This window comes from Oxyura jamaicensis, chromosome 2, assembly GCF_011077185.1.
Source record: "Oxyura jamaicensis isolate SHBP4307 breed ruddy duck chromosome 2, BPBGC_Ojam_1.0, whole genome shotgun sequence".
NCBI classification, from domain to species: domain Eukaryota; kingdom Metazoa; phylum Chordata; class Aves; order Anseriformes; family Anatidae; genus Oxyura; species Oxyura jamaicensis.
Genome location: NC_048894.1, coordinates 131,456,438 through 131,478,794, shown reverse-complemented (window position 1 = coordinate 131,478,794; position 22,357 = coordinate 131,456,438). Strand labels below are relative to the sequence as shown.

The 22,357-nt window shown below is 39.0% G+C and overlaps 2 protein-coding genes and 1 non-coding gene across 4 annotated transcripts in view; 2 read left to right on the top strand and 1 right to left on the bottom strand.

Moving 5' to 3' along the window:
- CPNE3 (copine 3) overlaps window positions 1-7,786 on the bottom strand; it is a 33,851-nt gene extending 26,065 nt beyond the window's left edge. For both annotated transcript variants that reach the window (XM_035318516.1, XM_035318518.1), the window contains exon 1: window positions 7,649-7,786. The gene's annotated coding sequence lies outside the window, so the exon portion shown is untranslated. The remainder of the gene's footprint in view (window positions 1-7,648) is intronic.
- On the top strand, window positions 7,762-21,263 carry RMDN1 (regulator of microtubule dynamics 1). Its single transcript, XM_035318520.1, has 10 exons — window positions 7,762-7,976; window positions 8,127-8,238; window positions 10,105-10,192; window positions 11,510-11,669; window positions 12,328-12,417; window positions 13,126-13,181; window positions 15,278-15,365; window positions 16,504-16,534; window positions 19,000-19,133; window positions 21,114-21,263. Exons 1-10 carry the CDS (start codon window positions 7,845-7,847, stop codon window positions 21,150-21,152), a joined length of 930 nt encoding a protein of 309 aa, XP_035174411.1. The 5' UTR covers window positions 7,762-7,844; the 3' UTR covers window positions 21,153-21,263.
- On the top strand, window positions 16,743-16,814 carry TRNAE-CUC. Its single transcript has one exon. It is a non-coding gene; the product is annotated as a tRNA-Glu (tRNA).
- Window positions 21,264-22,357: the final 1,094 nt, after the last annotated feature.

The following is a 22,357-nucleotide window of genomic DNA, read 5'->3' as shown; positions in this document are numbered from 1 at the left end:
CTGGGATAAAACTTCATTTCAAAGCCTGCAATAAGCAACAAGATCAAGTTTCTTAGAATGCTTGAGGAACCAAAGGCAAAACAGGATATGCCACAAAGAAAGCACAGTGGTTTGGAATGCTGACAATACAATTTCACATACTCTAAATCTCATTCTGTAAAACCCACATGAATGCCAGTATCTTGTATTGTAGATCCTAATAATAATTCAATGTATTAGAACAAAATATTAAATACTCCCCCAAGAAGCCTTTGTAACAACATGCTGAAGCATGGCAGGATTGGAAAAGGAGTTAAATGGGGAACAAGAGTAAGCAATCTTGCTTAGTAAGTCTTTAAGAACAACAATAATTTTAATAATTTTTAATAATAAGGATAACATTTTTGAAGTCAAGTAACAACTAAGAATAAGTAGGAAGCATTCTTTCTGGAGGTTCAGTTAAAAGAAATGAAAGCTTTCTCACATTTCCTCTGAAGTTTCTCAATCATTCTCTACTGGAACTGCAAAAGTTGTATCAGCAGATACAAACAAAGAAACATATTAATTATCCATTATGAAGCCCACTGTGGCATAGCAAGAATTTGCAAGCCAAACTAGGTCTGAGCAATAGATACTGTCTATCTGCTAAGAAGCAGATGCTTTTCCTTCCTATCTAGCCAGTTTACTTACATCACTTATAGTATAGTGCACCTGAAACTGTTCAGCCCTTTGCCTTTCACTACATTTATATGACTTTTAGTGAAAAATAAGTTCTTTTTTTTTACAATCAAAAAGGGAAATGATGATGATGGAAAAGAGGTCCAATGAACTGAAAACAGGAGAAAGAAAATAATGTAGTCTGAGGGAGCTTTCCTGAGGCTTTTGTATTCCATTAGGGCACACTTTGTATGTTGCCTCTCCATCTTTGCTTTGCTACCTTAGAGTTGGATGGACCCTTTAGGGACCACTACCAACTGAAGTAAATACAAATAATCTGTGAAGGAACTACTCAAACATTCACTCACATACACTACTTTCCAGAAGCACGCAGACTTATGGAAATCCTCCTGCAAACACCTATATGTGATTCCACCTGAGCAGCTTGAACTCCCAAGATTTTACCAAGTTTCCTTCATTATCCTTGAGGGGAGGAAAAAAAAAAAAAAAGCAAAGCTCTGAGTTCCAAACATAGAGAACAGTTTTTAAATTGATGTTTTCTAGGCTTAAAAAGCATACTTTTAAAAAGCTGTCTGCCCCTTTTCTCCTGGTTCTTTTTATACTGGTATTTTCCATTCTCTATTGCTTTCCTGGCTGCCAGACAGAACTCATTAACAGTTAGTGGCTTTGCCCAGAGCAGAGCAGAGCATGACTCCTTAGTGGCTGTCTTAGTGGCTGTTTCCAGAAAAACAACCTTCTGCTGACAAAATGATGCTCTAATACCCACCGATGCTACAGAAGCAATTAAAAAGGGTTTTCATGAGACGTAACAGAATTCATGATTGGACTAGGACGTACTTCTCAAAAGTCAAGATTTTATTGCCCTAACTTCACTAAGACTCCTTAACCTGGATCTTGGGAAAGGACCCTTACCCACATGTCTTTGGTTAAGCAATCTTTCCATAATCACTTGTAAATGGACAGAACTCAGTCAACTTAAAAATCTGGTCAGATTTTTCTTAGCCTGTGTGAGCATGTCCCAGTTCTCTTATGCCACAAGTACTTTCCTCACATGATTTTGTGACTTCCTCTCCTCCTCCACATGTCACTGTCTCTCCACTAAGCATACAGTGTGGGAACAGAACAGATTTAGCAAAAGAGGCATGGTGCAAAAAGCATCCTTTAACACACAGAGAGGGCAAGAATTGAAAAGCCTGCTTCCCTGCCCCAAAACACAAGTGTACTTGTTCAAGACCTACTAATTGTGTCCACAGTAGCTAAAAGGCAGCTTCTAACATGTTCACCTGAGCAAAGGATATTCAACTTGAAACCCTGAAATAAAAAGATAACTTCCCAAATCCTGAGATTAATCTTTTTGCTTCCCAGTTTCACAAAATGCAAGATGAAAATAATACATGTCACTTTCCCCAGAGATTTTGAGAATATTAGAAATCATTATTTTTTATAACTGAAGAGGTCTGTAACGTTTTAATGTATTTCAAGAAATAATTTTGCTATTTGAAAAAGACAACATGATTGTCCATAATAATAAAAGGCTCATAGTTTCATAGTAAATAGCTGTATACAACCTGATTTTTTATACAACCTGAATAATATAACTACTAGTGAGGAAAAAGTCATCTCATTAACCCAAAATGGTATTTTCAGTAGCGAAAACACACAGAAAACAAATAATTCCCTTGTAACGTTGCAGTCAGTGCATAACTTGCAAAGGGTACACATGCTCTGCATGTCCACACGAAGCAGACGACTTTTAAACTGTGGAAGTTGTTAGAGCTCCACATTCGTTGTGTGAATCCTCGTAATCCCATGCTGCATAAAAGCAAGAATATCTCTGCTCCACCCAATTCTCTGTGTCTGAAAGCCTGTGTTAGCTAAAAACTTCCAGAACAGGTTTGGGTGGGGGGATTCCCAAGAAGACAAACACCTTTGTGGAACGGAGTCACTGCCACTTAAGTGGTGTCTTTTTGAAAACCTGTTGGGACACAGAGTCTGACAAGTTGCAGTCTCTTCAGGATGGTGGAAATAAGGAATCACAGCTGCACTTATGTATTATTATCTCTCGAAAAGCCATTCCACAACATACTACCAGATCTAGTAGGCAAGGAAGATGCAAAATATTTCAGATAAATGACTGGATTACTTGCAGATTTGTGATACTGGAAGAACTTTACACAAAGCGATGATGCTGTTTGCGATCTGGTAAGATGATCCTTCACTGCCAGTAAATTACATCACATAACAAGAGACTTATTTATGCAATTAGCTCTTGTTATGAAAGTAACTCCCCATCAGAGCCAAATATAACCCAAACCTCAGCCGTTCTCAATCTATCAGACGTTTGTCCTCCAGGTAGGGTACAGCACGAAGCAAGCTAAAAGCTGACTGGGATGGGGCCAGATGACAGTGACGGGATTGTCCTTTTCATTGGCATAGATTTTGTGACCGCAGGAGTGTATCACGCTCTTAAAAACCACTGATAATGCTGGATGAGGGGAGACTGAACTACTAAACAATTCAGCAGAGCCTGCGACATCCAGACACTGAACTGCAGCAGTGTACAGTCACAAGGGAGATGCTGATTCCTGACCTTATGAAATGCCTGGGGCATTCAAGAGCATGATTAGCTCAACTAAATATATTGCAGGTGTTTCTGCTTGCACTGCCTTATCAAAGCAAAATGGCAAGTCAAGGACTAGCCTTGTCTTGCAGTTCAAATAATCACAATGTTCCCTGAGTTCCCCCACTGATTCTAATGAAGACAAGCAGTGTCTGCCAGATGACCCAGTTCCTTTTGAACAGGAACTGCAACCAGGGCATTCCACCTGGAAAGCAACAGCTCTCTTATCAGGATCATCTTCTAACAAAGCACTTCAGTACTCTCAGACTGCAGCAATCATGTCAATGCTGCAATACAAGAGGAGAGCATAGACTTGCCCAAGTGCTACTTCCAGGACAGTGCAGCAGTGAGTTCAGGTGTGTTCATTAGAGCAGGTGCTATCCAATCTGATAAGCACAAATACCTAACTATAGCAAGGCAAAAGGACTAATGAAGTGAGCACTGCTCTGGCCAGGTTTGGCTTTGCTGACTTCAGTCACAAATCTCAAACATGTTCTGATGTAAACAAGCTGTCGCTAGCAGAGCATTTCCTAGTTGCTGTGAACAACTAATGACAACAGACCAAAACTCCGTATTTTGTTACTACAGGGCACAGATAGAAAAAAAACAGGGGAGACATTTCAGAACTTGCTAATAAAGTCTGTTCCTGTTCACTGAAACTTCTAGGTACTACAGCAATTAAGCATTTTACATAAGCTGTATGTTAGACTGAAAAATATCTTATGAAAGTAGTACTCTGATTCTCCTTGGATTACTAAGCATTTCCCATAAGCATAGGAAGACAATAACATGGAAATTAATTATACAAACTTATTACATCAAAGTCTTGAACAAACCCTAATCTGAAATAATGAATATGAAGCTTTACTGCCCTGAACATTTACTATATGCAATTGTTCAGTCTCTGTTCTTTCAAATAGGTCTAAGATACTATCTCCTGAAAAAAAAAAAAAAAAATACATATATATATTTGTGTGTGTGTGTGGTGAAGATTACTAGGCCTGTATTCCTTGGAACTTCTTCTATTGCATCTCTCACTAAGCAACGACAGCACTTCCTGCAATAGCCCTTCACAAGGAGGGTTCCAACAAAGAGGTAGCACAAAAATGAACAAAACAGGAATTTAATGGAAACAACCTGCAAGACAACATCCATTTGATAAACATAATCTTCTTGATCCATAATGAGAGTGGTCCTGTGACACCTTTTCCTAACTGTTACAAATGCAAAGAACACAGAACAACAACAACATATTCCCAGAAAACGCCACAACTGCTGCAAGAAACTGACAATGAAACCATGACAAATACAGCTGCTTTTGCCCCAAGAGGGGGCTAACAGCATTACTATCTGCAATCATACTAAAACACACATGCACAGATGTCTGTTTCAAATAAAGTCAATGTACCCCTTCAATTCTTAAAGAAACAAACCACCTCACACCATTTCATAAAGTTACAAAGGCTAAGACCATTTCATAACCTAATTTCAGCATGGCATTTGAAAATTTGAGGCTTCTCTAAAAATCATACCTCCAAATCTGAATTTCCACTGCCGTCTTCCTTTCTTTACAGATAACACAGCTGATAAAACTCTTCTGTTGCAGTAGTTGATGTGCTGACAAGTTGAATAATAGAAGCAGGTCAAAGTAATTCACCTCAACTTGAATCATTCACCAAGTATTCTAAGAGTTGCACAAAACCTTGAGTATGAATTCTATCTCCTCTCACTCGCTACTTTGAATGCACAGAGGAACTATATCATTCTTAATTGAACAAGTGAGATTACACTGATAAAACCACAATGACCTCACAGCTTCATAACTGAAGATTATGCAGAGAAAAAAAAAAAATAAGAGCTAGCATTTAAAAAATCTGAGGCATGAGTGAGATACTATTTTCTCTATGGGCAATGAATCATCTATTTGTAAAAGATTCATCATAATCAGGTAGTTCAAATATTTATCCACTAGATGGGTAGCACACTGGTGTGGCAAGTCAGACAAGTATTTGTAGGTGGTTCCTACATACAAAAATCTAAATTATATTTATCATGCTGCCTAAGGTACTAAGAAAAATCAATAGAATACTAAGAAAATAGAATACTAAAAAATCAATAGAAACACTACACCACACTGGTCCAACACATCATTTACTATCTCAGTACAAGCAACAGCACTAACTTCAAGCTGCCATTCAGATAATTATACCTTACTATAGCACAGATATATTTCAAATTATCCTGTAGGACAACCAACAGCTCTCCAGTCTTCCTTCCTTCAATTTGTATCATACCAGCTTCTTGCGCTCTGTATTCATTGTCCCTGGGAGACATCACACGTGCCTGCTCTGCATATTCCTAGGGAGTAGCTCTGAACACACAAAGGCAGCAAATAAACTGCTTCCTGGAACCATTAGATTACTACTACTCACCTACCACCAGGACTTGCTGATAGCCCTCCTGGATATGAGAAGTACCAGAAGAAAGCTGCCACCAACCATGACTGGCACCTATTTCATCTTGCTCCTAACCATGCCTTGGACACAGCAGTGAGTTAATAAGCGCATCAGATCCAGCCACAGGATAAGAAAGATCTACAGGATATTCTTTCAACCTTTGAAGAAAGTATGGTCTAAATCACTATTATCACTATCCAAAAGACTATTCTATCAAGACTAACAGAAATTAAGACTCAGCAAGCCAGCACCAAAACCCCTACATTCAGACATCTTTCAATCACTGAGTAACATCACTTAAATCCCTGAGCAAAAGTATCATATACAAGGTAAAATTAAACACCAAATGAAGAAAGTAAATATAGAACATGTAGATGAGAAGTTAAAAAAGGTCCATTGATTGTTCTAACAAGCCATACCACAATGTCACGTGATGATGGAAGTGGCTCTTAATCACAGCCCAACTGACCAAGAGAAGTAACTCTGCTGGGTTTAGAACTAATACTCACAGATACTAACTTGATCATGTATTACTTATGTTTGAAGATTTATATTGGAAGTCATCCTGACTGCACCTAAAAAATTAACAGAATTAATAAGGAAAGAAAAAAAATATCTACCTTAACGTGTAACTTTTTCCTTAAATAATATTTATTAACGTAAACCACAGTCATGATAGCATTTACCTTACTCTAGATCAGAATAGAGAAGAAAACTTCACCCCAAGTAAGAATATTAAGCTAACTCAGCTGTGGAGTTGAGATTTTAGCATTAGATAAGTTATGCCACATTTACACCTAAAGGATGGGTCTCTGTGCTGCCTGTACTAAACAGTTACCATGGCTTACCTCTAGCCTTAAGGGCATTTGCCTTTAACAGCTCAGTTAAAATTAGTCTAACAGTCACACATAATGGATTTGTACTGATTAATTCTTATACATTTAACACAAACGTTCATACTGGAAAAACAGCATTCTCCCTAACATTAAGACGGGAAAATAAAGACTTCTGTCTGGTTCTTCTTGCTCCTTTACACATCTTTTTAACTTACTTTTTATTCTTCTAATGAACAATGCTTGCATGTTGTTCTGCCTACTCTTAAAGAAGTAATCTCTGTGACTATGTAGACTGAGAAAAAATCTGTATGTGCGATCTAAGTTAACAATTTAAAACCTCAACTGAAAAAAAAAAAATCACCTAGGAGTAAGTCTGACTCCAATCACTTACATTAAGCATACTTTGTTGTACCACCACAGAAGTATCTTAAACTTCTGGAGACACGAAATTCCCAAGAAAATGAATGCAAGACGCAGTTTTGAAGGCAGGGATATTTATATTACCTCGAGAACTCTTAATGCCCTTTGAATATGTGACGGTAGCGGCAGAATCAGAGATCTTTTATGCTTTAGTTTTGCCCTAATGTAGAAGTAAACTGACCAGAAGCATGCCAGCTAAGGCGAGCCTTACACGTCACGCAACAGCAGGGCGGAAAAATAAGCCAAGAACACTTCAACAACAGTAACTCCGCAGGAACCGGACGCCTTGTTTGTTGTCACTTTCCTTAAGGAAAGCCGAGGACTCCTGCCAGTCTCCTCTCCGAGGGGCGAAGGCGACTTTCAGAGCACCCCGAACCAGCACCCAGTCCTCATAAGTTTAGGCGAGCGACACTGACGGGGCTTGCTACCTAAGGCAGGCGGCTCAGTGCTCGCAGGAGGCTGCTCCGGGGCCGCTCTCCTGCGGCAGGAGCACAGCAGACACCCGCGGGGACGCTTCAGAACAGCCCTCCGCTACCTCAGACCACCGCCCGTGACCGGGCAGCGGAGCCCTGCCCGGAGGGACTCCACCCGGGCGGCAGCGCGGTGCCCGAGCCCGTTCCCCACCGGAGCAGCCGCGACCCCCACCTCCAGCCCCTCACCTGCGGCAGAGCACAACGGCTCCCTCACCCCGCGGCGGCTCCACCACGCCCGCACCGAGCAGCCCCCCTCCGCCCCGAGGACACGAAGGGAGAGCATGCGCGGCTCCCCCCGGCAGAACGGAACGGGCCGGCCTCGGCCTCGTCTCGCCCCGGCCGGCCCCGCCACCAGCGCCGCCCCCGCCGGCGGAGCTGCGAAATGGCGGCGGCCGCTGTCATGGCGGCGCTGCTGCTGCGGCCCCTCGGCCGCAGCTCCGCCCGCACGCTGCTAGGGCGGGCGGGGGTCGCCATGGGCGGCCCGCGGGGCTGGGGAGGTCCCGGCCGGAGCCAGGTAGCTGAGGGCAGCGGGCCCTGCCGGACACCTCAGCCGGTGGGGGGTGTGGGCTGTGAATCTGAACTATAACTGTGGTACCAGAGATGAGAAAAAATAGTAATTCAGAGTAAGAGCGTTTATTAATGCACGTTTTATGATCCCGTGCAGGTGCTTAGAAAAAGCCCTAAAAGGGGGGTTGTGCTCTCAGCGGGGTCCTTCTTGGTTTATGAAGCTTCCAAGCTGGTTTCCGGCTTTGCTGAGGTTCATGCAAGCTTCAAAGGTAATGTTTTCAAATAGGTCATTCTAATGTGAAATGTAAGTTTTTTACCGCCAGGATTATGTAGGAAAGCATTTGAGGTTCTCCCTTAAGGCTGCGTGCAGGACACTTCACTGACAGGGTTTTGAATTAGTTCAGGACTTTAAAGCATGGTATCTGTTTAATTAGCAATTTATTGTCACTGAAACCAAATCTCATCTGATGACATAGAGAGGATGAGTTCAATGCACAAGGTGTATGACACCTAGTTTGTCACCCAGGCTTTAAGTAATTCACAGGGAAAGATAAGGTTCAGTTGGGAAGGCAGATCAAGATCCAATCAATTTCTGGAATTCTAGTTAATTGAGATTTTCTATATGAACACCGTGGAATTCTCATTTAATGTAGTCGAGTAGCACTGAGATTGTGTTTCTAACAAAAACGAGAAATACCCTATGTGTTTGTTATGCTAAAAAGAAGTAAAAGTCTTACAATTTATGTAAAATACCTAGTTAGTAGTTTGTTCAGACTGTTGAATTCTGAGCATTCAGTTATTAGATATGACAGTACTGACAGTGCTGTTCAGGATGTCTCAGAAAGCAAACGTAATTCCCTGAAGTTACTTTAATGCTGAATATGCACTATGAGGCTTATCTTAGACACTTGAATCCAAAGTCCATGTAGACCATTATTGTATCTGTGAAATTGTTGATAGAAGGCATTTAGAGATGACCAGGCTGAAAAGTTATCCAGAATGCTCTAATCTTCAGAGATTTATTTTCTAGGAGCTTTTAAAGCTGAACATAAGACTTGTATTTAGTAGTCTTCAGTGTTTTTGTTTTGTTTTTAATAAATAAAACTATGTTATTGTGAAATACAACTACCATATTCAGTAGATAACTTGAAAAATAAAGTTTATAAATGTAATTTTTACGAAGCATGAATTGAGCTTATGTTTTCACATAAAAGTTTGATCACAGACCAAGGAGTAACGCCAGAGAGATGATAGCGTAGCTGAAAACTCTAAATGAAATTACACAAGACGTTTTATTTAGTGTCATTTTTTCATGTTTAACGTTGGTAGAAGAATTTTGCTCTTACACCTTTGTATACTTCAATAGAATGATCTACCTGCTTCCATTTGCTTTTTTTCCTAATTCCGTCCGTTCTCATGCTAGAATCCTGTTTTGTGAACTGTTTCATATATCAGTGGAATACTGTATTATGTACCATATACATACATATATATTATATTACTACATTATATTCAGCCAGTTGTGGAAATCATATTCCTCCATTTCTGTTGTCAGAGCTTTAAAATATTCTCTAGAAAAACTTAAATGTTGTAAGTACAATGGATACTTAGTTTATAAATTGAAAAAAAGACAACCCTGATTTTTCAAATCTTCAGAGCCTCAGTCAGAAAATCTTTGAATGGTGTTTCATTTTGACTTGTTGAGTAAGATAATGAGCCATACTCAACCTGTGGTTGTCTTTGGTAAAACTATGGAACTGTATTGAGAACCAAGAATATTTAAACAAAATTATTTCTTCACAAATAAAACAAAATGCTTACAGTGCTTTAAGAAATACATTTTTGAATGTTGAATCCATTAAGCATCCAGAGGTCACTTTCTTGCTGAAGCCCACTCCCCAATTCCATGAGAGACAGGTACATACTCAGCACTGTATCTCTTCCTACTTGTTCATTGTAAATAGCTTATCTGAGTCTTCTGTGCATGAAAGTTGTTGTTTAGAACGATGGCCTAAAAATTAACTCATTGTGTTTCAGTTAGACTGTCTTGCTCTGAAACATTTTGTTTATACCTTAATATTCTAATTACATGCTTTTTTTTTTGTCTGTTTCCACAATTCTCATTCTTTCTTAAGTGGCAGAAGTTGTAGAGCAAGCAGACTACCTGTATGGGAGTGGAGAAACTGAAAAGCTGTATCGGTTGCTGGTTCAGCATAAAGATAGGTACTTGACTGAATTGAATATCTGCACTTACTTTGTTGCTGTTGTGTTGTTTTGTTTGTTTGTTTGCTTTTTAATGTGTTATTTTATACCAGTTTTCAACTAATATTCTTGTTGTGGTGTGCTGGAGAACTTTGCTTTCATCTTTATTTAAGTAAGAAGGGATTCTTGATGTTTTTCTTCTCCATGGAAAAATGAATGATGAAAGCACTGATTTTTAGCTGAGTGCAGCTGTAGAAGCTGAGGTTTAACATTTAAGGCTTTCATTCCTGTAGGGAGGTTTTAGGTAAGTTTAGTTTATTACTTTAAGAGTTCTTAAAAATATATATATAGTGGAAAAAGTCACAGCATCTGTACACATTACTGTAATGACCACAGTATCTAGAATTTAGGCACTGACAATTTTTGAGACTTTTTTTCATTGCTTACCAGCTGTTCCTTATTTCTGTTTTCATTTGTCTCCTGTTAGGATTTGAGTTTGAAGAGGAAAAGCTCCTTACTCATGCAGTTATGTCTTAGCTACGCAAAACATTTCAGATAAGTGAACAGAAACAAACAGGCTGCTTAAGGAAAAATCAGAAAATGCATAGATAAATTAAGAGTCCTTTCCTTTGGAAACAAGGCATCTCCTAGAACATTTCTGGAGGGATTTAACTATTCCGTTGTTTTTGGATGTTTTGCTTTGTTGTTTTTTTTTTGTTTTGTTTTGTTTTTTTGCTTTTTGGTTCTTGACAGAGGTACAAGTACAAAGGCTGGGAAGTTAAAGGAAGGTCCTGGCCCACAAAGGACACGGTGCCGGTGCCGTAAGCAAGCTGTGACCTTGCTCCTAAGTGTATAACAATGCTTCTTACTCTGTGAGAAGTAATGATCCCCTGTAGCTGTACTTAACATTCTTGTGATGTGGCTGAAAAATTAGTCTGCTAGTTCTGTGTTACTATGCACTGAGCATGACTCAGTTTGACTCCAGAAAAGAAAACTGGCTTTGATGGGTATTCTTAGTCTAGCAGTGACTCAGGTATGCTTTCTAATATTTTTGGATTCTGGTAGTTGTGACTTTGGTGCTCCCATTTGTAGAGGGGAGTGGAACGTTTTATGACCAGACAGCAAAAACCTCTCAAATGCATTTCAGATGGGTATCATCAGGCAGTGTATAATGGCAGGCTTTCATTTATTGTTTGTTACCTTGAATTTGCATCTAGCATAGAATGGCAGATGATCTAACTGAGCACTTGAGATTCGTATTGAAAGGCTTATTGGAGACCTTTGCTAGGTTTGTTGCCATTGTTACTTCAGAACATTTTTGTTTCTGTTCGTAACTAGTGAGGACGCAGAGTTACTGTGGCGGCTTGCACGAGCATCACGAGATTTAGCTCAACTAAGTAGCACTTCTGCAGAGGAGAAAAGACAACTGGTGTATGAAGCCCTTGAGTATGCAAAAAAGGCTCTTGAAAAAAATGAATCAAATTTTGCAGCACACAAGGTAAGCCAAGTAAAATAACTAGACTGAAATCTTCTTCCTTGAATTTTTCAGTGGAAAGTGGAACAAATGTTGTGCTGTATCAGCAAACTTCAGCATAATTTAGCTTTTCAGTTAAGAATGCATGATTCTCGCTCTAATTTTCACTCGCTTTTAATTCATGATGATTTGTTTCTGAGATAAGAGTCAAACTTTTGTAGCTAAATTTCCTGTACACAGGAAACAGAAATTGGTTTAATGTGTGCAGGACCATGGGAACAGGTGACAGATCACACTGATTACAGCTGATCTTCTCTGAAAAACATTTTACATGCCACACATTCAGCATGCTGTCTCTGTGTGCAGTTTTAGCTCTATAGAGTTTCATTGGAAAGACTTCAGGCTCTGGCTTCATTCTGCTATTTTTTGGTGCTGTTTCTCTCAGGCACAGAGGTAACAAAGTGTAGTCAATTGTGTTGGTATCTTGGATAAGAGGCGGACATTGATTCCCTTATCTGTGCAGACTGTCACGTTGCTCTGATGCTGTTACAACTGTTCATAACAAATACTTTTTGCTTGGTGGAGGTGATGGATGTTCTGTGTTTTATTATTATTATTATTATTTATTTACTAGCAATATAGTGCTTTATTAAATGTTTTATTTTTGTACTGTGAATTACAGTGGTACGCCATTTGTATCAGTGATGTTGGAGATTATGAAGGAATCAAGGTTAAAATTGCAAATGCCTTTGTTATCAAAGAGCATTTTCAGGTAATGTAAACGGTTGTTTCTTTATTTGATTTTTTTTCTTTGCATATGATAGCCTTAATGTGTCCAATACGTACATTTTTGAGGGTTATGAACTGGCTGTTGGTGAAATCTTGCAAATGTACGTCTTTTCAGATCTCCTGGTGACAATTTGATTTTGGGGGGGGGGGTTATTGTGACAGTCTGGGATTCCAAAGCAACAAGGGATACAAATTAGTTCCTTCTATAAACTAAGTCTCTATAGAGAAGAGTCTTGAAATAGCTGAAGTGCTTTTGCCGTCTCTTAGGGCTAGATAAGGTATAGCTGTGCTATTGAGAAATGGGTGTGTGGCCATCCTTGTAAGTGTGGATTGTGTACCAGTCAAGGACAAGTACTGAAGAAGATAAAGGACTGCTGACTAACTTTGTATCACTGGAAATTATGTCAGAATCTGAACACATCAAGTCTCATGTGAAACTCTTCCTGACCTGTTAACCATGAGTGCTTACAAATCTGTCAGTGCCTTCAGTTTTTTGGAGGTGAGCAGATTCAATTGCACTGAATATGTACTGTGTCCTTGAAATTCTACACACAGTTAATGTGGTTCAATTAGTAGTAGAACAACAAGTCGATGTTTCTTTATTGTTTAATGTATTTTAAGCCAGATGTGCCAGAATAAACTTTTACATCTTTGTTTTTGTTGTTGTTGTTTTTTTTTGCACCTCCACTAGAGAGCCATTGAACTGAACCCGAAAGATGCAACATCAATTCATCTTATGGGCATTTGGTAAGATGCATTTTGAACAAAACTTGGTGGCAAAGAGAAGTGCTAGAATATATGCCACAATATAGCAAGGAAAAATGCCAGAATAGAAGTGGACTATATGAATTGCAGAAATGCTTAGAATAATTCAGTGGCTTGTAATTAGTTGATTCAAGCAACTTGAATTGAATGGCACAGAAGGTCATGCCTTGAAAACGTCTGGCTGTTAATTGTTATACAGTTAAAAAAGATGAAAAAAATATTTGTTCATTGAATTTCTTTGTTTCACTGTATTGAACTATTAAAAACTTATTTTCCAGACCTTTATCTCCATAACATGCAAGTCATTTTCTTCTGACCAGTGTGAATGGGACAAAATTTAACACTGAACCTACATTGAATTTCACTGATGACTGCAACTTAATACAGTCTGTGTATAATGAAAAGCAATCAAATGTGATACCTGTTCATAAAATACTTCCTCTGTTATCTGTCATGATACTGTATTTTAAAAGTTACATTGAGGTAAATGCAGCTTGTGACTACATGTGCATTACCAAAATCTCTGACATTGAATTTACTGCTCAGTTAAATTTGTACTAAGAATTACTTTTACAATGCAGGCAAAGGACTGGAAATAAGCTTTTCATATGAACGGCACTTTCTGTGGAAGCAATTTGGTTGAACACAGTATCTTTTACTTGTTACTGAGAGATTCCAATAGCATTTCTGGTTATATAATGTAGTGGCTTCGGCCTCTGCCAGATGTCTTACAGGAAATCTCTACTACGAGACTGAGAGGTTTAAAATAAATAAAGCCAAAGGATTTGTAAAGAAATCCTAAAAATCACAGCTACTTTTTCTGCTGTTTTCTGGACTGCTGAATATCAGAAGTCTTATTTCAAATTTTCAGTATCTCAGTGTTACTTGTTCCCACATGACCTAACCCCTGCAGTAGTCCAGATGTTTAGGCAGATGAGTATACTCCCAACTGAATGAGCCTCAATGTCACTTTTGAGATAGGAAGCCTGTTCTGGCTTTGACAGAATCAGAATTCTAAACTTCTGAAACATTCTAAACTTCTGAAATGAACTTTAAACATTTGTTCCTAAGGAAAAATAGAAAGATAAGAAATTTGAGGATTGTTATTGTTTTGGGTACTAAAATATTCTCATGTTGTATGATTACATATATCCATTACTGAGCCCCAGAGCATCTTCATCTGAAACTGGAATTTCATTTCGGTCAATTCTGGAGTATTACTCTCATTTCTTTTCCTAGTATTTACTGGGCTGAACCTCTCTTATTGGCATTTCTGATAAGGCACGTCTGATGGCAAACTTTCAACTTAGTTTGTTTTCCATGCCCTGCTGCTCCCCTTGCCCCCAAACACTTCCATATTTGCACTCATTAATCTTTTTCCTCCTCCTGCATGTTCTGTTTTACGAAGTAAAAAAAACATTTTTATCATCATTGTGTGAGAGTAATAAAAGTGAATAGTGCTCTTTAATGTTAGACCTGGAATGTTCTATGTATTTGAAAAACTTAAATATTTAATCCTTTCGCTGTCTCTGAGACAGGTGACTAATTACCTTTGTTACTCAGTAGATAGGAAAACGGAGTAGAATGGCATAGCCTAGAACACAGTAGTTTGATTCTTAGGTTTATTTTCATTCTTATAGATCAGAGTCTTTCAGGAATGTGCTGCACATCTGCTTTTGTGTATTAATAATTGAGGAAAAACGAGGTAATGTTGAGGTAAGGCAGTGACATTACTCAGTTGTGCTGTGTTGTTGCATATATTTTAGAACAATATAAAATGCTCATTAATTGTTAAAATACTACAAGCTGAAAGGCTGTCTCATGTTCAATAACCGTCTCCAGCCTAATGCAGTAAAAGTTCTCTGTAGAAGACACATCAAAACCTCCTTTGCCAAACTTTGCAGCAATTTCAAGCACCTTGCAATTGTGTTGTGGAGTTGTAAGAAGTTGGAGAACTTGCAGCGTGACTGTGGGTGTCATGACTCTTGGCAACAAGCAGTTATGATATCCAAGGTTTGAGAATGTTCATTCAAAGGAGAAATGTGAAGGGTGTTAATAAATGTTTCCTTTTGCTCCAGGTGTTATTCCTTTGCTGAAATGCCATGGTACCAACGAAAAATAGCTGCAATGCTATTTGCAACACCTCCAACTTCCACTTATCAAGAGGTACAATAAGAAAATGTTTCATAGATTATTTCCCCTGCAGAGCTGTTGCTATACTTCTACTAATTTAAATGCAAAAAGTAACAGCCTGATTTGTTCCTTACCACTAACAAATACCTTTTCTCTCATCCTCTGGCAGCTGTTGTAATCTTTGTTTTCTATTAGAACAACAACAATCCTGGCCCACAATCTTGTGTTCTTTTAAGTTGTGAGGGGTGAGTGAGTCACTAGAAAGTAATTGTAGAAGGTTGCTTGCTGTTAACACAAAAAGCCATTGAAGATCTGTTTGAAAAAGAGAGAAGACTTTTTAATGGAGTATCAAGCTTTTAAGTTTTGCTGAAAATCACTTTTGGAAGAATTCAGCATGTCAGACAGGATTTCAAATACTGCAGAATCTTTCCAATCCCAATATCAAGTTGTGTAGAGTGCTTAAAGCAGCTAAAGAAGATGACTTGTCCCAGAGTCTGTAGTTGAGCCATACTGATAAGACTTGTGCAGTTTCAATACAAAAACTGCTTTGTAGATACATGCACACTTTAAATTCTCTGATAGTATTTTTCCTCCAGTTGGTAACATGAGGAAGAGATAAGTGAAATTTCCAAGGTGCAGTATGTGAAACTAGTTGAAAAATGTGTATGTATTTCATAAAGGTTTGTCTTCAGGTAGGAAGATACCACCTGGTGTTCTGTAGGGGTCAGTTCTCTCTGAAGTATTTGTCAGTATTAATTACATGAAGGATAAAACTTGTTTTGTCTATTAAATTTACACGAGAACTGGCTTGGAGGGACTGTGGATACATTGGAAGGTAGAAATGAAATTCAAAATGGTCTTGATGAGTTGAAGACTGGAAATATACTATCAGACTTTCTAGGGACAAACAGGAGGTACTATACCTACAGTGGAATAATAAACACTGCTAGAGGCAGGAAAATAGGGGGATAAGTAGTTTTGTGGAAAAGAGGCCGAATCTGGTTGTACATTGAATGAGAACAATCTGTAACATGCCAAATTAACAGAAATAAAATAATGGAGAGGAGCACAACAGGTGTCCTTCAGCTGTGTTGAACATGCATAGTAGTTTAGTTTGCTGTGTTCAGTTTGCATCGGTCCATTTTAAAGAAGACAACCTTCTCTTTTGCAGGCTCTGCGTTACTTCCACATGGCAGAGGAAGGTAATTCTTGTAGCTTTTTGTAGGTAGAATGCTATCATTTACTGCAGGTTATCGTGCATAAACCTTTACCTTCTGGAATTATTTTAATAACCCATGATAAACCTATCAGCTTTAGCAGTAGTCGAGTGGACTGTTAGGCTGGAAGGTGTCCTGAGATGCTGAGTGTGGCACACCTTTATTATGGGCACGGAGAAGGCTGTTATCGTGCTCCCTGGTGGTCTAGTGGTTAGGATTCGGCGCTCTCACCGCCGCGGCCCGGGTTCGATTCCCGGTCAGGGAAGAGTGCAAAGAAAAAACGTACTTTTGACGCAGCGAGGAGAGAGAAGGCTGCCTGGCGGTGGTGGTCGGGGCTGTGTGGGGCTAAGTGCTGCCAGCCTGCAGGTCGAGGGAGTGAGGTGATCCTCTCTCTACGCAACATTGCTGAAGGGCCACACCTGCACTACTGGGTCCAGTTCTGGGGCACCCCAGTGCCAGAGAGACACAAGCATACTGGAGAGGGTCCAGACAAGGGCCATCAAGGAACTGGAGAACCCCAGGGCTGAAGAGCCATGATGAGGAGGAGGAAGTGTAGAGGAGATCTCATCAACCTCTGTAAATACAGAAGGCAGGATGAAATGAAGACAGAGCACGTGCCCCGTGCCACGACAAGAGGGAATGGGCACAAACTGGGACAAGGGTTTCAGTCTAAGCATCAGGCAACACTTTAGTTACTGTGCGGGTGGGTGACTGAGCATGGCCCAGGCTGCCTACAGAGGTGGTGCAGTCTCCCTCTTGTGAGACCTTCAGAAGCCACCTGGACAAGGTTCAGGGCTCTAGGCGTCCATATTTGAGCAGGAGTTGGACCAGATGACCTCCACAGGTCCTTTCCAAATTCAACCATTCTGTGAGTATATTTTTCCCTTTTTTTTCTATTTTTTTTTTTACCCTATTAGTAACAACATACATTTCCCCAAGGGATTCAACTGGAATGTACTATTGCAGGGCAAAGAAGCAAGCAAAAGTGAGATTTCTATGTCAGTCTTTCTAGTTCCTTCTTAAAGTTTAAAAGTCCCCTGTATTTTAAATAGGATGACAGAGAAGGCATGTTTTTTGATTTCAGAAGCTATTTGGATCAGAGTACCTATCCAAATAGCAGTAAAACTGTCCTCTTATGAAAGAAAATATGTAGCTATTATTTCCCCGAGAGGGAAGCCCCAAGCAAAACTGGTAAGCTAAAAGATATGGGAAGACAATGTTCTGTGAAAGATTTCTATATCGTATCAATGAAGTTTGATGGAAAAGTTTATTGTGCATCTTTCCCTGTGTATCAAGTAGTGCATCGGTGAACAGGAATGGTAGAGTTGATCTCAAAATGTGCCTCCAAAACACCTCCATACATTTACCGGTATTTGACTTTTTTTTTTTTTTTTTTTTTTGTTACTTTTTTTTTGACTGATGTTAGTGGTCCAAGCTCTGTATTATTCTGTGCAGCTATGAATTTTGCTTGCTGGAATTTGAACTGTAGGGACAGAATAATAGTGAATAAAAAAATCTAGCAAGTTTTTCAATATTTCTGAAAGTATCATTATAGTACATTTGCATATTGATGCTCTATGTACATGTGAAATCATTCAATTTTTATTTTTAATAGAGTAGTATGCTAATCACAGGCAGAGCTAGAGCTTATTATTAAAGTTAATATATTCTACAGAGTGGGTCCGCCTGCTCTAGCAGAAGAGAGAGGAGCAGGCAGCGTTGCTGCTGTCAGTCTCTGTCATTTTTACCAAACTACACTTCTTCCTCAGGCAGGAATTTACCTGTCTTTGTGTACTCTATTATTGCACAAAATGTGCAAAAAATGATTGTCAGCATTTTGAATCCTGACTTTAGATCCGAATGCAGAGAAAGCTTATGCTGTAATGGGTATTAACAGTAGGCAAGACTGATCTTTAATAAAGGTTAATGGGCAAAGTATGTTTTATAAAAGCATCTTCTTAAATCTCTCCTTAAAAAAGGAAAAGTTAAACTTGTGTACAAACAATTTTAAGTTTCCTTCCTGTGTAGCAAAAGCTAAGCTAAAATGATCTGTATGCACCTGGTCTGAAGCTATGAAATGTGCCTGTTTATTTCCTTGCCTATACTTTCTAAGCTGGTTGCATTGCCTGTTGCACCTACCACGTCCAGAAGAGCACACAAATTGCAAAGCGAAGCTGTTCCTTAAACTTAATAAGCGTAAACTTACTGCTTTGCTCTTTGTGAGGAATCTAGTTTCATTTAGCATATTAATTAATAAGCTTCTAGTTAACATAACTATAGGAGACCAAATTCTAGAAAGCGAAGTAGTTTTACATTGGGTTGCATCTGGTCTAAAGCCAAAAAACATTGATCTTTTTTTCTGAAATAAGTATTTAAAGGAGTGGCACTATTATGGCTTTGATAGTATGCTGCTTGTTATCATTCAAAGCTTTTCTTCTTTCTCTGTGCAGCTGACCCAAATTTCTACAGCAAAAATTTGCTCTTTTTGGGGAAGGCATACTTGAAGTTAAACAATAAAAAGATGGCTCTTCTGTGGTTAAGCAAAGCAAAGGATTATCCTGCACATACGGAAGAGGACAAACAGGTAAGAAGCTAAGTATTGAATAATGCAGCCACACACAGTAACCAACTTGTCACATCATGGCCATGGAATGGTTACCTCAGAAGCCTTTATATTCCAGAATCACAGCCAGACACCAAAAAATTCTAGTATCTTGGTGACTGCCTCTGAATGCAGTGGTTGGAAATGTTCTGTTAATAAAGAACTGTTCTTTCTTCTTTGCAATGTTTTTGTGGTGCTAACAGCAACCCATTCTTAACTGTGTTGCTCAAGTTAAGGCAGACACCTGAGCTAACTTCTGTCGGCGTGAGCAGAGTCACTTTTCATAGGCCTAAAACTGGACAGGTGGAAATCATATTTCGGAACAGCTAAAAAACATACCCTTAATGGAATCATGAGCAGGAGCAAGAGAAAAGCATGAGTGCGTCGAAAACTTGCTAGATCCGTAAAGCTTAAGAGCGCAGGGAGAGATTCAGAGTGCATGATTTGAGTCAAATGGAAGCAATGTCTCTGACGGCAAATCTCCTGTGCTAGCAGACAATAAATAGGCACTTAATTACCCTTTTGAACTACTCAGGATTCTAGTTTGGACAGGTAGGTATCTGCTGCCTACTTAAATATATATAGTGTGTGCTTCCAGGAGGGTAGTTCATTAGCCTTGTGCAGACCTAATGCTGTATTCAGTGTAAACCACAGAAATTGCAGACAACTTCAGTGAGCAAGTAATTCTGTTAGCATCAGGACTAATTTCCAGCTTATTTTTCTTAGGGTTGATTGACCTAAAAGTTGTTTAGCATAAAGCTGCAGTGTGAGATCATGCTTTAACGGTTACAGGAAACGTGTAAATGTGCTGTCTTGTTCTGAATGTCCTAGCTGTAAGAAATACTTTGGAAGGATTTTGCATTTCACACCTCAGAAGAAACACTGCTCAAGTTTTTCCTCCTCTGTGGATTCTCCAATAAGGTTCAAACTCTTTCTCCCAGGAGTGAGCTCCTTCAGTAATATCTTTCAGTAGAAATGAATAAGGGTTCTTTTCTTCCACCGTTTTGCAGTTTTTGTAGGAGCTCAATAGCCTAAAGGTGTAGTGGTCTCCAGTCTATATAAAACTGTTCCATACTTAGTAATTGCCAAACAAATTGGTGTCTGGATGCAGATGTGAAACCAATGATGACAAAAGCCTTCCTGCCTTCAGAAGCCAGACAAAAAGAGCCAGTAGTGGCTTTTGTACGGTAGCCAAGGTGTTAAACCACTCATCTGCTGCCTCCTGGTGCAAAGATCTGTTTCCTTATATATCTCCTAAAACGCTGTACAGATGCTAAACTGAGGTAGCATTCTCTCCGTACTGTGGGTCATTGCGTAAAATGCAAAAATCACAGGTGTCACAAACATGGGAACTAGACAGTGTAGTCCTGCAAGAAGGAAAGTAGCCTGGGCAAAGAAATTGGAATTCTTGTTTCTGTGTTCGACAGAGATCGGCATAAGTAGGTATTCTGGACTTTTCTCATCTCTGACTGTCCATAGTATCTGGCTTGCATTGCCTGAACTGCTTGCTCTGTGAGGGCCAGACGTTTTTATTCTTTAATACCGATGTTTGCTATCATCTTCAAAAGTTATTAGACTTTCCCTGGAATCCCTAGGTTAAGATACGTTTCAAACTTATTTGGCTGCCAGTCAGAGTTTTGAAAACTCCAGGTTGGTTGGTTGGTTGTGGCCACCAATAGGATAACTCAGTACATGCTAAGGCTATAGCAAATGAAGAGCTCATCTGCTGTATCCAACCCAAATAAACTAATTAACACGTAAGTTAACTATACCAAAGGGACTGGGTTTTATTACCATTCATGTTAAAAATGCAGAGCATCTTAAATAGGGGAAGGAAACTGGCTAGTCTTAGGAGAGTAACAAATCTACAGAACTGTGGTGAAACGTTAAGGTGCTTGCTTGCATGGCAAGTTCTGCTAGAAAAGCCTTTATCTACACTGTTGTTCTATTTATGTATTTCAGGTACAGAAAGAAGCTTTGGAATTGCTTAATTCTATATAACAAGAAACAAGAAACTGGAAATTCAGTACCTCACGTGTGAACAGCTTAGGAAAAAGACCTTAAATACTACTATTGCTCATTTGAAGCTGTTAATAAAACACATACCCTAAACTTGCTGTTTCCTTCTGTTGTTTCAATTAAGTTGTCAACTGGGAAATATGTTTTATTATGTGATTCTGTTTATTTATTTGAGAATAAACGTGGGAATAAAGGTCTTCAAGGACAAGCAGGGTATATAGTGGGGGGGAAGCAAATTTTTACACTTCAGCTGCAAGTTAGGGACTAGCATTACTTGTAAGGAAAGGAGATACATGACCATGACATAATTTCAAGGCTGCTATTTTTTTCTAGAGCATTATTCTCTATGGTGAAATAGCCTTCAAGAGTAATGCACCATATGCTAACATCATTAGATACTGCTATAGTTCTCTGATAAAGGTTCATTACAGATTCTTCTACACAAGCAACCTCAGTGCCAATACACTGAAATGGTGGTATTTGACTTCGCAAGAAGTGCTGTGGTTTTGTAAAGCAGGGAAAACTTAAAAATCCATTTATGATTGACTGTAGCATTTCCAAGGAGAAATTTTCTATTAAATATGAATATTTGTTTGCATTTTGAAAGGGTGTGAATTCTGAGAATTTAGTGGCCAACACTTGCTGGATAGATGCATTCCTTGCCTCAGACCCTGACAACAGGAGGAATGCATGTTCCCAATACAGAAGGGCTGAGAATTACAGTTTAGGAGGCCATTAAGGAGTTGTTTATTTGTAGAGAGAAAGTTAAACTTTCTTCTTGTTCATGCTATAATTTTAGCAGGAACTTTCACCAGAAGAAGAAATTAACCTAGAATCAGAGGTTAGGACCATATAATGAAAAAACATACAGTAATCAATAATGCAGGGTATTGCCAATAGAAAGTCTAACAATCTAGAACAAATTAACTATAAATATCTAGTATTTTAATAAGAAAAGGATCTATAGAAGGAACATGAAGGGCATAAATTACTTAACTAACAAGCCAAGTTAATGACTAGTCAGTTATAAAAAAACACAGCTGAGAGGCAATCTAGTATTCTAGTTTCAGGTGATGAAAATACTGAGAGGATGATTTTCTCCACTCTAGTAAAATAATTCCTACTTTTCTCTTAGTAGAGCATCAAAATGAAGTAACTAGTATTTCAAAATCCAGGGGTGGATGATG